General features: G+C 65.3%; 2 protein-coding genes across 3 annotated transcripts; both read right to left on the bottom strand.

The window, feature by feature from the left end:
* Positions 1 to 87: 87 nt before the first annotated feature.
* N4BP3 (NEDD4 binding protein 3) lies at positions 88 to 5,800 on the bottom strand. Of its 2 annotated transcripts, none has more exons than XM_053957001.1 (5): positions 5,455 to 5,800; positions 2,935 to 3,378; positions 2,199 to 2,753; positions 1,751 to 2,008; positions 88 to 1,527 (listed from the first exon to the last, which is right to left on the bottom strand). In XM_053957001.1, exons 2-5 carry the CDS (start codon positions 3,346 to 3,348, stop codon positions 955 to 957), a joined length of 1,800 nt encoding a protein of 599 aa, XP_053812976.1. In that variant the 5' UTR covers positions 3,349 to 3,378; positions 5,455 to 5,800; the 3' UTR covers positions 88 to 954. The 2 variants fall into 2 exon arrangements, with proteins under 2 accessions (XP_053812976.1, XP_053812975.1); XM_053957000.1 differs by lacking the exon at positions 5,455 to 5,800 and adding an exon at positions 5,003 to 5,111.
* A 2,461-nt stretch (positions 5,801 to 8,261) lies between these two features.
* B4GALT7 (beta-1,4-galactosyltransferase 7) lies at positions 8,262 to 10,786 on the bottom strand. Its single transcript, XM_053956624.1, has 6 exons — positions 10,698 to 10,786; positions 10,212 to 10,565; positions 9,500 to 9,725; positions 9,195 to 9,278; positions 8,922 to 9,026; positions 8,262 to 8,758 (listed from the first exon to the last, which is right to left on the bottom strand). The coding sequence occupies exons 1-6, from the start codon at positions 10,742 to 10,744 to the stop codon at positions 8,603 to 8,605; spliced, it is 972 nt and encodes a 323-aa protein (XP_053812599.1). The 5' UTR covers positions 10,745 to 10,786; the 3' UTR covers positions 8,262 to 8,602.
* Positions 10,787 to 10,889: the final 103 nt, after the last annotated feature.

Raw genomic sequence — 10,889 nt, 5'->3', positions numbered from 1 at the left:
GGCCCGGGCCGGCCCCACACCATCCCCCTCACCCCCACCCTCATGGCCGGAGCCCCCCGACCCCGAGGGAAGCAGAGCAGAGGCCAGGAGAGAGAAATGCGGGTTTATTGCAGGAACGGGGTGCGGAGCCGGGCCCGGCCTTCACGGTTCTGTTACACACACAGAGCAGGGCTCTTTCCTTCCAGCATCTCTGGGCTCCCCCTCATCTCCCCTGGGAGGGGAGACCCCAGCCTCTTCCCCAGCTCAGGCACATGCCCCAGTCCTCTCTCCTACCCCCGTTCTTCCCAGTGTGGCAGAGCACCAGTTCCCATCCCTCCTTGCACAAGGCATTTCCCCATCTCAGCCCGAAGAAAGCTGCACCAACCAACCACCTCCATTGCAGAGCAGCTCCACACTGGGGACACGAGAAGCACCTCTGCTGGGGCAGCTGCCCCCTCCCAGCAGCACCAGAACTCCTCGGGGTTTCCTCCTCTGCCTGCCCAGAGGCACCACCAGCCCCAGGGCCCTGCTGACAAGGCAGCCACTGCAAACAGTAGCTGCCAACTCCCGCAGCAAGGCAGTGGGGTGGGGGACAGGGCTTAAGCTGCTCCTCACAAGACATTAAGTTACTGGGTTGTAGGAACAGGGGCAGCAGAGCAGGAGGGACAGGGAATGTCTCACAGGGTGCTTGGTTTCTGCCCGCAAGGCAGAAGGAATCACAGGGCAAACACTCCTGGAGTCAGAGCATGGGGCACATGCAAGACCCCCGCCCTGGCACAGATGACCCCCCTGCCCTCCAGAGACCCCCACCAGAAGGGCCTGAAGTGCTGCAAGAAGGAGAAGCTCCCCTGTGGCAATCGGTCCTTCAGCCCAGGGCAGCACCGAGCGGGGCCAGTCCTTGTGCACACCCTGAGATCGTCCCACTGCAGCGGCAAGAGACCTTCCCCCTTCTCAGTCCCATTGGCATCCCGCCCCTCAGATCTTGGAGGACTCCACCCGCTCGATCCAGGGCGAATCGATCCTGACATCCCTGGGCTCCGCCCGCAGCTGCCGCAGCTCCCGCTCCAGCGCCTGGCTCCGGTGGTACATCTCCATGTAGCTGGCCTGGAGCTCCCGCTGGTACCGCAGCACCTTCTCCTTCTCCTCCTGCCACGTTTTCCTCTCCAGCTCAAAGTTCACAGCCTGCAGCTGGCCCTGGCGCCGCTCCCGCAGCAGCTCTGCCCACAGCCACTCCACCTGCCGCTCCAGGGGCTCCGCCGAGTCGCTCTGGAGGCCCCGGCACTTGGAGTCATCAGTTTCGCAGCCAGGGAAGTCCTGGCACGACGGCATGGGGTCATCGCCCAGAGGCAGCGAGGTGCTGGGCTCCGGGGGGCTCTGGAAGGAGTCTGCCAGCTGTGCCAGCTGGGAGTCCCTGGCCTGGACCTCTGCCTTGGCCTCCCGCAGCTGCGTCTTCAGGCTGAAGATCTCCCCCAGCTTCTGAGCCATCTCCTCCTGGGTGTCCCGGAGCTGCTGCTTCAGCAGGGAGATCTCCGCTGCTTTCTGGCACACCTGCAGGGCACGGGCGAGCAGTGAGGAAGGGCTGGGGGAGCAGGACCCCAGAGGTGGCAGCAGCCCAAGTTGTCCTCATGGAGATCATAAGCACCAGACGTGGCTCATCCCTCCCGTACTGTGACCCCGAGTGACACCAGAGCAGGGAACTGCTGTCCCCATCCTAGCCCCACAGCCAGGAGGGTGGCAATAGGGAAGGAAGGAAGGAAAGAAGGGGACTCACCTCCCACTTGGTCTCCTCCAATTTGGGGCTGCCATGCTCGCCCTGGGGCTGCCGGAGCTTGGTCTCCTCGCACTGGCACTGCTGCAGGCTCAGCTCCTCCTGCAGCCGCTTCTTCTCCTGCTGCGCCTTGTAGAGCTGCAGCTGCAGCGCCCGCTGCCCGCGCTGCGCCTGCTGCATCACCTGCTGCAGCCGGGCCATGTACATCTGCTTCAGGTCCTCCAGCTCGTCCAGCCACAGCCGCTGCTTGTCCTCAAACGCCTGCCAGCACAGGTGGACACTGGTGAGAGGCTGCAGCCCCAGGAGGGACCCCAAGAGGTCCTGTGATATTTGATCCTCCCATGCTTGGGCATTCCAAGCCCATCACCCGCCACAGCAGCTCCTTCACTGCTCCTTCCACCCCCACATCCCTGCCTGGGGCACCCAGCACTGCCCCAGCCCCACGGCTCACCTGTGTGAAGGGGTCTTCAGTCTCGCTGAGGCTCCTCTTGAGCTGCCGCAGCTCCCCTCCCGTCTCCTGCAGCCGGTCCTCCAGCTGCTTCACCGCGTCCTCCAGCGAGTAGGAGAACTCGTACGGCGGTGGGGGCTCGCCAGGGCTCTGCAGCCTGCTCAGGGTGGCCATGCTCTTGCAGGACAGGGGCATCTTCTCAGGGGCCAGGGTATCCCTGGGGCTCCGGGAAACCCTGTCCAAGGAGCCCCCGATGTGGTTGATGTGGCCCATGGAGGCGCTGAACTGGCTCTGGGCAGGCTTGAGGCGGGAGCCGTAGGATGGGAAGCTCTGGATGGAGTTGTGGCTGGAGTCAGAGGCCTCATCCAGGCTGATGGCGTGGAGCAGGTGGCTGCGGAGCGGGCCGTGCTGCGGGGCCGCCGTGCTGCTCTGCGACAGCAGCGTGTGCAGGCTCCCATTGCTCTTGGACAACTTTTGCCCCTTGGATGAGGACAGACCCTGCATGGAGACCAGCCCCTTCCCAGCCACTGCCTTGAAGGCCGAGGGCCTGATACGGCACTGAAAAACAAGAGCAAGGTCAAGCATGAGCCTCTACAGCCAGAGAGAACCCCCACACTCCCAGCTTCATATCCCTGAACATCCTCAAATCCCCACATCACATCCAGGGGGGTGCAGATCATCCTGCTCCATCCCCATCCTCTCGCAGACCAGGCTGTATTTCAGACCCCCACAGCCTCACCTTGTCGAAGCGGCCCCGCTCTGGCAGGGAGCTCTTGGAGAAGTCGGCCCCACGGTGATGCTCGCGGGAGCAGCGCTCGGGGGACCGGTTCTCGCGGTCGCTCTCGTAGTCCCGCTTGTAGCAGGCGCCCGGCGTCTGGTGCTTCCGCTCCGCCCGCGTCTCCTTCTTGGCCCCGTGCAGGTACCCAAAGAGCTCCCGCTGGTTCGGCCCCTTCCGCAGCAACCCGTCGGGCTGCCGGAGCCCCCGCGAGCCGCCCAGCGGGGCCCGCAGCTCCAGGGGGGACAGATCCTGCTTCTCCACCAGGCTGCCCACGCTGCCCATGCTGCCAACGACGCCGACGGGCTCCGAGGAGAGGTAGGTGCCGAGGACACGGGTGTCGGGCTCACAGGTCACAGGACCCTGTGCTGCTGCCATGGAGATTTAGAGAAAAGCCCAGAACCAGCACTGCCGGGGAAGAGACAGAGTCAGGGAAGCCGGGACACACCCCCGGCACCCCCTGGCCCAGCCAGCCCCAAGGGCCCACACGGGCTCGTGGCACTGGGGTGGATCTGCCATCTCCCGTGCAGCTTCCCGGGGCACAGGGCACAGCACGCACGGGGCGGGGGCTCCCCGCCGCTGCCCCCACCATGGTGCAGCGCCTCCTCCCACACCCAGCCCCACCTCCCGCCCGCGGCCGGGGCCGCCACCAGAACAGGCACCTGCCGCCCAGCCAGGCGGGCGAGTTCGGGAGCCGGCAGCACCTGCCCAGGCCTGGCGCCAGCCCCGGCCCGGCGGCACCCAACCTCCCCGCCGGGACCTCCGGCTCCGGACACCCTCTGGAGACCTCCCCAAAATGCCCCTGGGGATGCCCACCAGCTTGGCCTCGCCGGGGCGCGCAGGGGACGGGCACCTCTGCGGCACCACGGGGACACTTCCCGCGCAGCACGGGCGGCACGGGCTCCTGCAGCTCGCAGGGCGAGCTCCACACGGCCCCTTCCATCCGCACGCATTCCCTCCCCAGCACCAGGCAGGGACCAGGCGGCCACAGCCCAGCTGCTGCGTGCGTGCCGGGACCCCGTGGCCGGACATGGCGTGAGGGCGGTGGGAAGGGGCAGGATGCGGACGGGACAATGCAGCTTCCTGCGCAGGTGGCCGGGGGAGGAAGGATGAGAGGATGCCTTCGGCCTCGGCTCTGGCTCCCCAGAGCTAGGGAGGGGGACGATGGCCTCACACCAGTGCAGGGGACATAGAGAGTGTGGCAGGGGCGAGGCAGAGCCCCCAGCACCGCTCCCAGCCTCGCCGAGGGCTCCGGGGCCGGGTTACACCCAGGAAGCTGCCCTGGTTCTCAGCACCACGCGCCGGGTAAACAAACACCCCGCTTTTAATTGCTGCCACGCACAAACCTGTCTGACAGCTCCCGGCCTGCGCTGTCACCTCCCTCTGCGAGCCCAACACCTGCTCCGGGCACCGGCACCCCACGAAGGGCACCAGGGATGGACCCTCTGGAAGGATCGGGGCTGCCTGCGGTGCCACCGGGCGCGCACGGGGATAGGGGACGTGGATGTTCCCATGGTGGGGGGGTGGGGGGGGGGGGACCTGGATGCACATCCAGCCCCCGGCATTGGGGAGCAGCTCGGCCGAGCCCCGCAGCGGCTCCTCCTGGCACAGGCGGCCGAGGAAGTAGGTCAGGTTGTGGGAGGTTTGGGAAACGCCGGGGGAGCCCGAAGGTGTCCTGCCTGCGGCAGGGAGGGGATCACCCTCCAGGCGGCAAAACACCGGTCCGGCCAGCCTGGCTCCTTCGCGATCTGCTCCCAATCCCGGCCGTGCCCAGGCAGGATACGGCCACAAACCTTTTCCCTTTCCCATTCCCATTCCACCCGGGAAGGAACGGCAGGGCTGGAGGGAGGCGAGCACGGATCCCCGCGCAGCCCCCTCCGCGCCTCCCCGCAGCCCCGCCGGAATTTCCGGCACGGAGAAGGCGGAGGGGGCAGTCGGTGCCCGGGGCCGAGCCCGGGACAAAGCCCCGCTGGCCGCAGCGCACGGGGGAGGGGGATGGGGCGCGGCGGGGGCCGCCCGGCCCCGCACTCACCATGCCGGCGGCGCTGCGGTCCCGCACGGCTCCGCTCCGCGCTCCTTCCCTCGCCGCGTTTGAACGCGCCCCTCGGCCGCGGCCGCGCGGGGCGGCGGGCGGAGCCGGCACCGGCAAATCGCGGCGCGGGGGCGGCGGGACGGGAGGGGCGGGAAGCAGCAGCAGCAGCAGCAGCAGGAGGAGGAGGAGGAGGAGGAGGAGGAGGAAGGAGGGGGACGGCCTGGCCGTGCCCACCAGCGGGGCGGGGCGGGGCAGGGCGCGCTGGCTGCGTGCGGCGCCGCCACTTGCGCGGAACCCCCCCCCCCCCCCAAATGGCGGGGAGAGCCCCGCAAATCCCCCCGGCTACAGCTCCGGGACCGCCAGCACCGGCGCCGCTCGGCTCCCGGTAACAGGCGGGCTGGTATTCCCGGGTATCGCCCACCAAGGGTGGAGAGAAATAGTTTGCTTCGTACCTGCGGCGTGGAGAGGGGTCTCGACTCCATGGAACACTCTCTGTGCCGTCCTCTAGCAGGGCAACCCCGTGTGCCCCCCCTCACAGCAGCACCCGCGGGCGGGCAGGAGCCTCACAAAGCCCGAGGGACACGGCGTACCCCCGTGGGGCTCTCGCCTGGCCTGGCGCCAGTGAGACGGGACACGCTTCATCCCTCTGAATCACATCCTGGCCTGGAGCCGGTTTTGGCAGCCGCGGGGAGCGAGGATCCCGGCACGGGCTGGACCTGGTCAGTGGTGTCCCGGCCTCCTCTGGGAGCAGGACACCTGCCGCAGCCCTGCTCCGTCCCACGGCGCGGTGCCCGTCTGTCCCCGGGCAGGGACCGCCCGTCCCCAGCCCGGCGTATGGGTGTGCTCGCACCCCACTCGCTGCCAGCTCCCTCCGCCGCACACCCGAGTCCTCAAGCTGTGCTGCCAGTGCTCTCCCACACACACACGGTGTCCCCGGTCCCTGCTCGCCGGGCTCACATGCTGGCAGTGTCCTGGGTGCGCTGCCAAGGCACGCTCCGCTCCCTCGGGCCTCAGCCCCCGTTCCCCGCAGCTCCTGTGCCCAGCGGCACCAGCACGCGTGGCCTCTGAACAAGGGAGCCCTTCCCAACGGTGCCATGTCCCGTCCTGCTGGCCTCAGGAATGTGTCTGCCATGCCCCGGCCCTCTGCCTGGGGCTCAGTCGCAAAAGGGCCGCCCCGGCACTGGCTTCATCCCACGGGGCTGGGATCGGGCAGGTTGCAGCGATGCTGGGTGGCTGCACGGGGTGCTGGTCACGGCCGCACCCCTCCTTCCCGTCTGCCCCATTTCCTGCTCCTCCGCGGGCTGCACGCCCCGAGCACGTCTGCCTGGATAGCAGCTTCCACAGGGCCCCGGAGCCTGGCCCTGCCCGGGTCACTCCAGCAGCCAGGGATGTCACCTCCTCCAGGCAGAGATGCTTCAGCTTCCTCTGACTTTTTCCCCAGTCCCCTCTCTCTGCTCACCTCACCCCCACTGCCCCCCTTTAAGATACTACAGCAATTTCACATGTCCAGCAAACAGCAAACAGCTCTGGAGCAATCCACTTTATAACAACCTGGCAATAAAAGCCATCAATTGCTGTGCCTGCGTGTGGCCTTGCTAACAGTAATTGGGACCCCAATTACTGAAGGGGGGTCACAGAGGGGCAGGGCTGGGCCTCCAGGGGCCCTCTCTGCCCCTGAGCATCCTGATGCTCTCCTCAGGCTTGCTGAGAGCATGAGAACACTGGGAGGCTTTTGGCTCGGCTCTGCAGGGCTCCTGGGACAGCAGGCAGGGTGCGATCCATCTGTGGAAAGGCAATGGGGAAAAACTTCACCCCCTCCCGCTGGGCCATTGCCGATATCGAAGCGTGTGGGGGGAGCAGAGCCGAGCGACCTCCGAGTCACATTCAGGGCTATAAAAGGAAGCCGGGTCTCCAGCAGGGTGCCTCTTCCACAAAAGCAACCGGGGGATGAGGGGGCTGCGAGCAGAGCTGAGAAATAGCTGCCAGGCAGCGGGAGAGGAGCCTGGAGCGCTGAGCGAAGTGCGAGGTGCACATATGCTCTCTGTTTCTGCACAGCTTCGTCTTTACGAAACCTGCCCCAAATTGTGTCATCTATTTTGAACGGCGCAGAGAAATACTTTGATCTGCCTCCGCCAGCCCTGGCTGCGGTTCAGGCAACAGGAAGGGGCTGCCATACAGATGGCTGATCCCAAACTCGTGCCATGGAGAGGCAGGAGTGGGGCTGCTGGGCCGGTATCTCCCTCTGGCTGCCCACAGCAAGGGCATGACTGGTCCTGAAAACACCGATGGAGAAGTGCACCAGCTGTCCAAGTTCACCGGCACCTTCATGCCAGATACCAGAGCTGCTTTGGAGCCACCAGGCTGGACAGGCCACCGGGAGCTCTTGGACACCACAGCCCCACATCGCCCCGAGGCTGAGCCTGCTGCTTCCATGATGCAAAGCAGATCCTCACCACCCTGCACCAGCACCTCAATCCCTGCCTCAGAGGAAGCCCCTGACACTCTGTCCAAGGGCTTCAGACTCCTCTCCCAGCTCCAGAGCAGCACAGAGAGCAGAAGGCACCAGATCCCACCAGACACCCCATCCCAAGCCCTTACAGGGTACGTGAGCCCCACTCTTGGCTCCGATGCTTTTTTCCCTCCCTCCTCTCTGGAGCTACTCATCTTTCCGGGATGGCAACAGCTTCTCTCCGGGGATGCAAAGCAACCACTCCAGGAAGTGGCAGGCAGGAGACAAGGACAGAAGGGGCCAGGAAATGAAGAGGGGCTGGTGCCAGTGCTAGTGGTGGGGCTGAACAGAGTGGTACTGACTGTTCAGCTGGGTCTACCCAGCCTGAGGAGGCAGCAGCACCCAAAACGTGTGCCAAGACCCCAGGGCAGACATTCGATTTCCCAACCCCCCCAAGAAAGGCTGAGACAGCACAGGCCACAGAAGGCAGGCAAGGAAAGGAAAGCACAGCCAGAACTCTCCTCCTCACCCCAGAGAGGTCCTGGCCTACAAGTGCTGACATCCAGCAGTGCTGTGGATGTGGGGCTCAGGCATGGCTCAAGCACAACCACTTCCTGCAGTGAAATGCCAACAGCCCAGCCCTGGGGGTACCTGGCAGCTGGAAGAGGCAGCATCTCTCTCAGAGCTCATTTCAGACTGGCTTGGCCTCCGAGCCAGAGCAGCTCAGAGCTCACCTGTCACACAGAGAGGAGCTGGGGCCAAGCCAGAACAGGTGTGCTGAAGGAAGATGAAGGGAACAGGAAAATGGAGTAGTGCCAGCACAGCTCAGGGCATTCACAACTCACAGGTGCCCTGACAGTTCTTTATTGTCCTCTGAGCTGCGTGGCAGCTCAGCCATGTCCAGCACAGGAAAGCCACCTCCTGCACCTGCCCTGGGAGGCAGCACCAGCGCCTGCAGCGACACCAGAGAGTCCCACTCTAAGCCTCTTCTGTTGCTCCCAGCAAAGTCCAGTTCTCAGCCTCTTCTGCTCCTCTGTGTCTCGCCAGCACTGCTCATCCGCTGCAAATCCCTGCCTGCTCCAGGCAGCTGCACGGCAGCCAGGGAGCCTTGGCACCAGCACAGAGCACACGCCTGGCACGTGGGGATGGGCTCAGCCAAACGTGCACCAGGGGGTCTCGTTTGTGTCACAGTCCAGCAAGATATTGAGGACGGTGCAAGGGGCTCCTGCCACGCTCAGATCTGTCCGTGACTCGATTCGGTACCTCACGTTGTTCAGGCCTCCCTCCCGATCCACCTTGAACTGCTCCTGAGGAAGAGAAAGACTGCTCGGCCCAGGCTGGAAGGAGGAAGCACCCAGTGCCCAGGGAGGGAGCCAGAGCTGGCAGAGAAGGACACGAGCACGGAGGGCTGGGAGCACGTGGTGACCACAGCCCAAATCTCCTGTGGTTTCCCTTGACCACAGGTCTCACCTGCTTCTGCGCAGCGATGCGCTTCTGGTCCCTCTTCCTCCAGGCTGGGTCGTGCAGGTGCTGGAAAGTCTCGTATCCAGTTGTGATTCCAGAGGGACGACGAACCTGGGAGAAGAGCAGGGCTTCCGTAAAGCTACTGGAAAACTCCTGCACCTGCGGCTGGAGCGCAGGGCTGCCTTCCCCAGACCCCAAACTGGGTAGCCACACTGGGGGCCAGGTGAAGACACATAAAAAAGGGCAATTTCAAGCCAGGAGAGTGCAGAAACCCCTTACCTGGAGACCAGCTCCTTTGATACGTCGATAAAACTCATCGTCCTCCCGTCCCCAGCCCCAGAAGCGGTTGGACATGCCATTGCACTGGAACAAGAGCAGCACCATACCAGCCAAGGTCGAGCACAACTCCACAGCCTCACAGGAGCAGACACCAGCCCAGCCTCCCCTGTCCTGCCCCCCAGCAGCTCAGACCACAGGCTCTGTCCCCAAACCATTCTGACTCCTGTCCCCACTTCCCAAGTTCACCATGATAATGTCATAGCTCCTGCTCCAAGCTGTCCAGGACATCCCACCCAGGAGCTCACCAACTCATAGTGCTGCTTGGTGAGCAGCAGGATGCCGCCCACGTAGGTCTTGTAGTGGTAGAGCGGGTGCAGCTCAGGGGATGCCACGTGGAAGGGCCCTGCCTCTGGGAAGCTGTAGTCCAGGTGCTCGTTGAGGGGCAGGAGATCCACGTCGTGCATGGCGATGTAGTCGGTGTCGTTGCCGCTCTCCAGGAAGCCCACGTTGATCAGGGATGCCCTGTTAAACCTGCCACAGGACTGGGGGCTCTCAGTGCCACGCACAGCAGCCACTGTCCCCACACATCCCCCTGCCACAATCATCAATGCCCATGGTCTGACCGGTCCCCAGACAGGGACATATGCAAACACAGCATTCCATCCTGCAACTGCACCCCTGCACAGTGAGCTGGGGGTGACAGCGTTTCCAAACACCCCGTGGCCTGTCTTTGACTTCCAGAGTCCCCATATGTTTGCTGCTGCAGACCCGTGACAGCGGGGAGAAAGCTGAAATACCCGAGGATAAAGGATTCTATGCTGAGATTCTATTCTTGCTAAAAAATAAGGAAGCAAGCCACCACTTTGTCCATCTCTGAGCTCTAGAATGAGCAGCTTTGGAGGGAGCATCATACACTGCCCCTGACATCCCGCTGCCCTGGTCCTCCGCTTCTCCACAACACCCTCCCAGCACTCACAGAGCTTCGGGAAGCACCCCCTCGGCACAGGGAGACGCTACCTGAAATGATCCACTTGGTTGAGGATGAAGATGTGGTGGCGGATCCTCTTCTTGCTGAGGAAGCGGTGCATGTAGGGCACGAAGGCCAGCAGCTCCTCGAAGCGCTCTCGGAAGGGCACCAGCAGCGCCAGCCGGTGCGGCCCCCACGACGGCTCCTCCTGGGGCGGCTGCGGCGGCGCGGGGGGCGGGCAGGGCTGCCGGGGAACCCCCCGGTGCTGCCCGCCCGGCGCCGGCCCCTCGCCCGAGCAGCTGAGCTGGAGCCAGAGCAGCGAAGCGAAGCCCAGCAGCAGCGCCAGCAGGAACAGCGGGAAGGCGGAGAGGCGGCCGGGGAAGAGCCGCAGGAGCGGCGGCGACCTGCGGGATGGCGCGGGGTCAGCGCACGGTGGGGTCAGCGCACGGTGGGATCCCCGCCTCCCAGACCGCGATGGGGTCCCCCAAGCCCCCCCCCCAGCCCCCGGTAGGACCCCCCGGTGCCGCCGGGCTCACCCTCCGCCGCGCAGCCGGAGCGCGTCCCTGCGGCGGGCCGGGCCCATGGCGCCCGCCCGGCCCCCCGGCCCCGGGACACGCTGGCTGCGCCCGCCGCTCCCCCTTTCTCCCCCGGAAACACGGCCCCGCTCTCTTCCGCCGAAGGGGCGGGACGGGGGCGGGACGGGCCGCCGGGGACATCCCCTCCATCCC

The sequence above is a fragment of the Vidua chalybeata genome, chromosome 15 (assembly GCF_026979565.1).
Source record: "Vidua chalybeata isolate OUT-0048 chromosome 15, bVidCha1 merged haplotype, whole genome shotgun sequence".
NCBI lineage: Eukaryota > Metazoa > Chordata > Aves > Passeriformes > Viduidae > Vidua > Vidua chalybeata.
This window is presented reverse-complemented; position numbering and strand designations above follow the sequence as displayed.

Bases quoted from the DNA above. Each gene is read 5' to 3' on its own strand.
- B4GALT7 (XM_053956624.1), bottom strand. From the start codon at position 10,744: ATGGGCCCGGCCCGCCGCAGGGACGCGCTCCGGCTGCGCGGCGGAGG. The intron at 9,279-9,499 runs GTGAGCTCCTGG...CTCTTGTTCCAG, and splicing joins CCAAGCAGCACTATGAGTTG to TGCAATGGCATGTCCAACCG. The intron at 8,759-8,921 runs GTGAGACCTGTG...TCTCTTCCTCAG, and splicing joins GCATCGCTGCGCAGAAGCAG to GAGCAGTTCAAGGTGGATCG.
- N4BP3 (XM_053957001.1), bottom strand. From the start codon at position 3,348: ATGGCAGCAGCACAGGGTCCTGTGACCTGTGAGCCCGACACCCGTGTC. The intron at 2,754-2,934 runs GTGAGGCTGTGG...CTTGTTTTTCAG, and splicing joins AGCGGGGCCGCTTCGACAAG to TGCCGTATCAGGCCCTCGGC. The intron at 1,528-1,750 runs GTGAGTCCCCTT...CGTGCCCTGCAG, and splicing joins TGGAGGAGACCAAGTGGGAG to GTGTGCCAGAAAGCAGCGGA.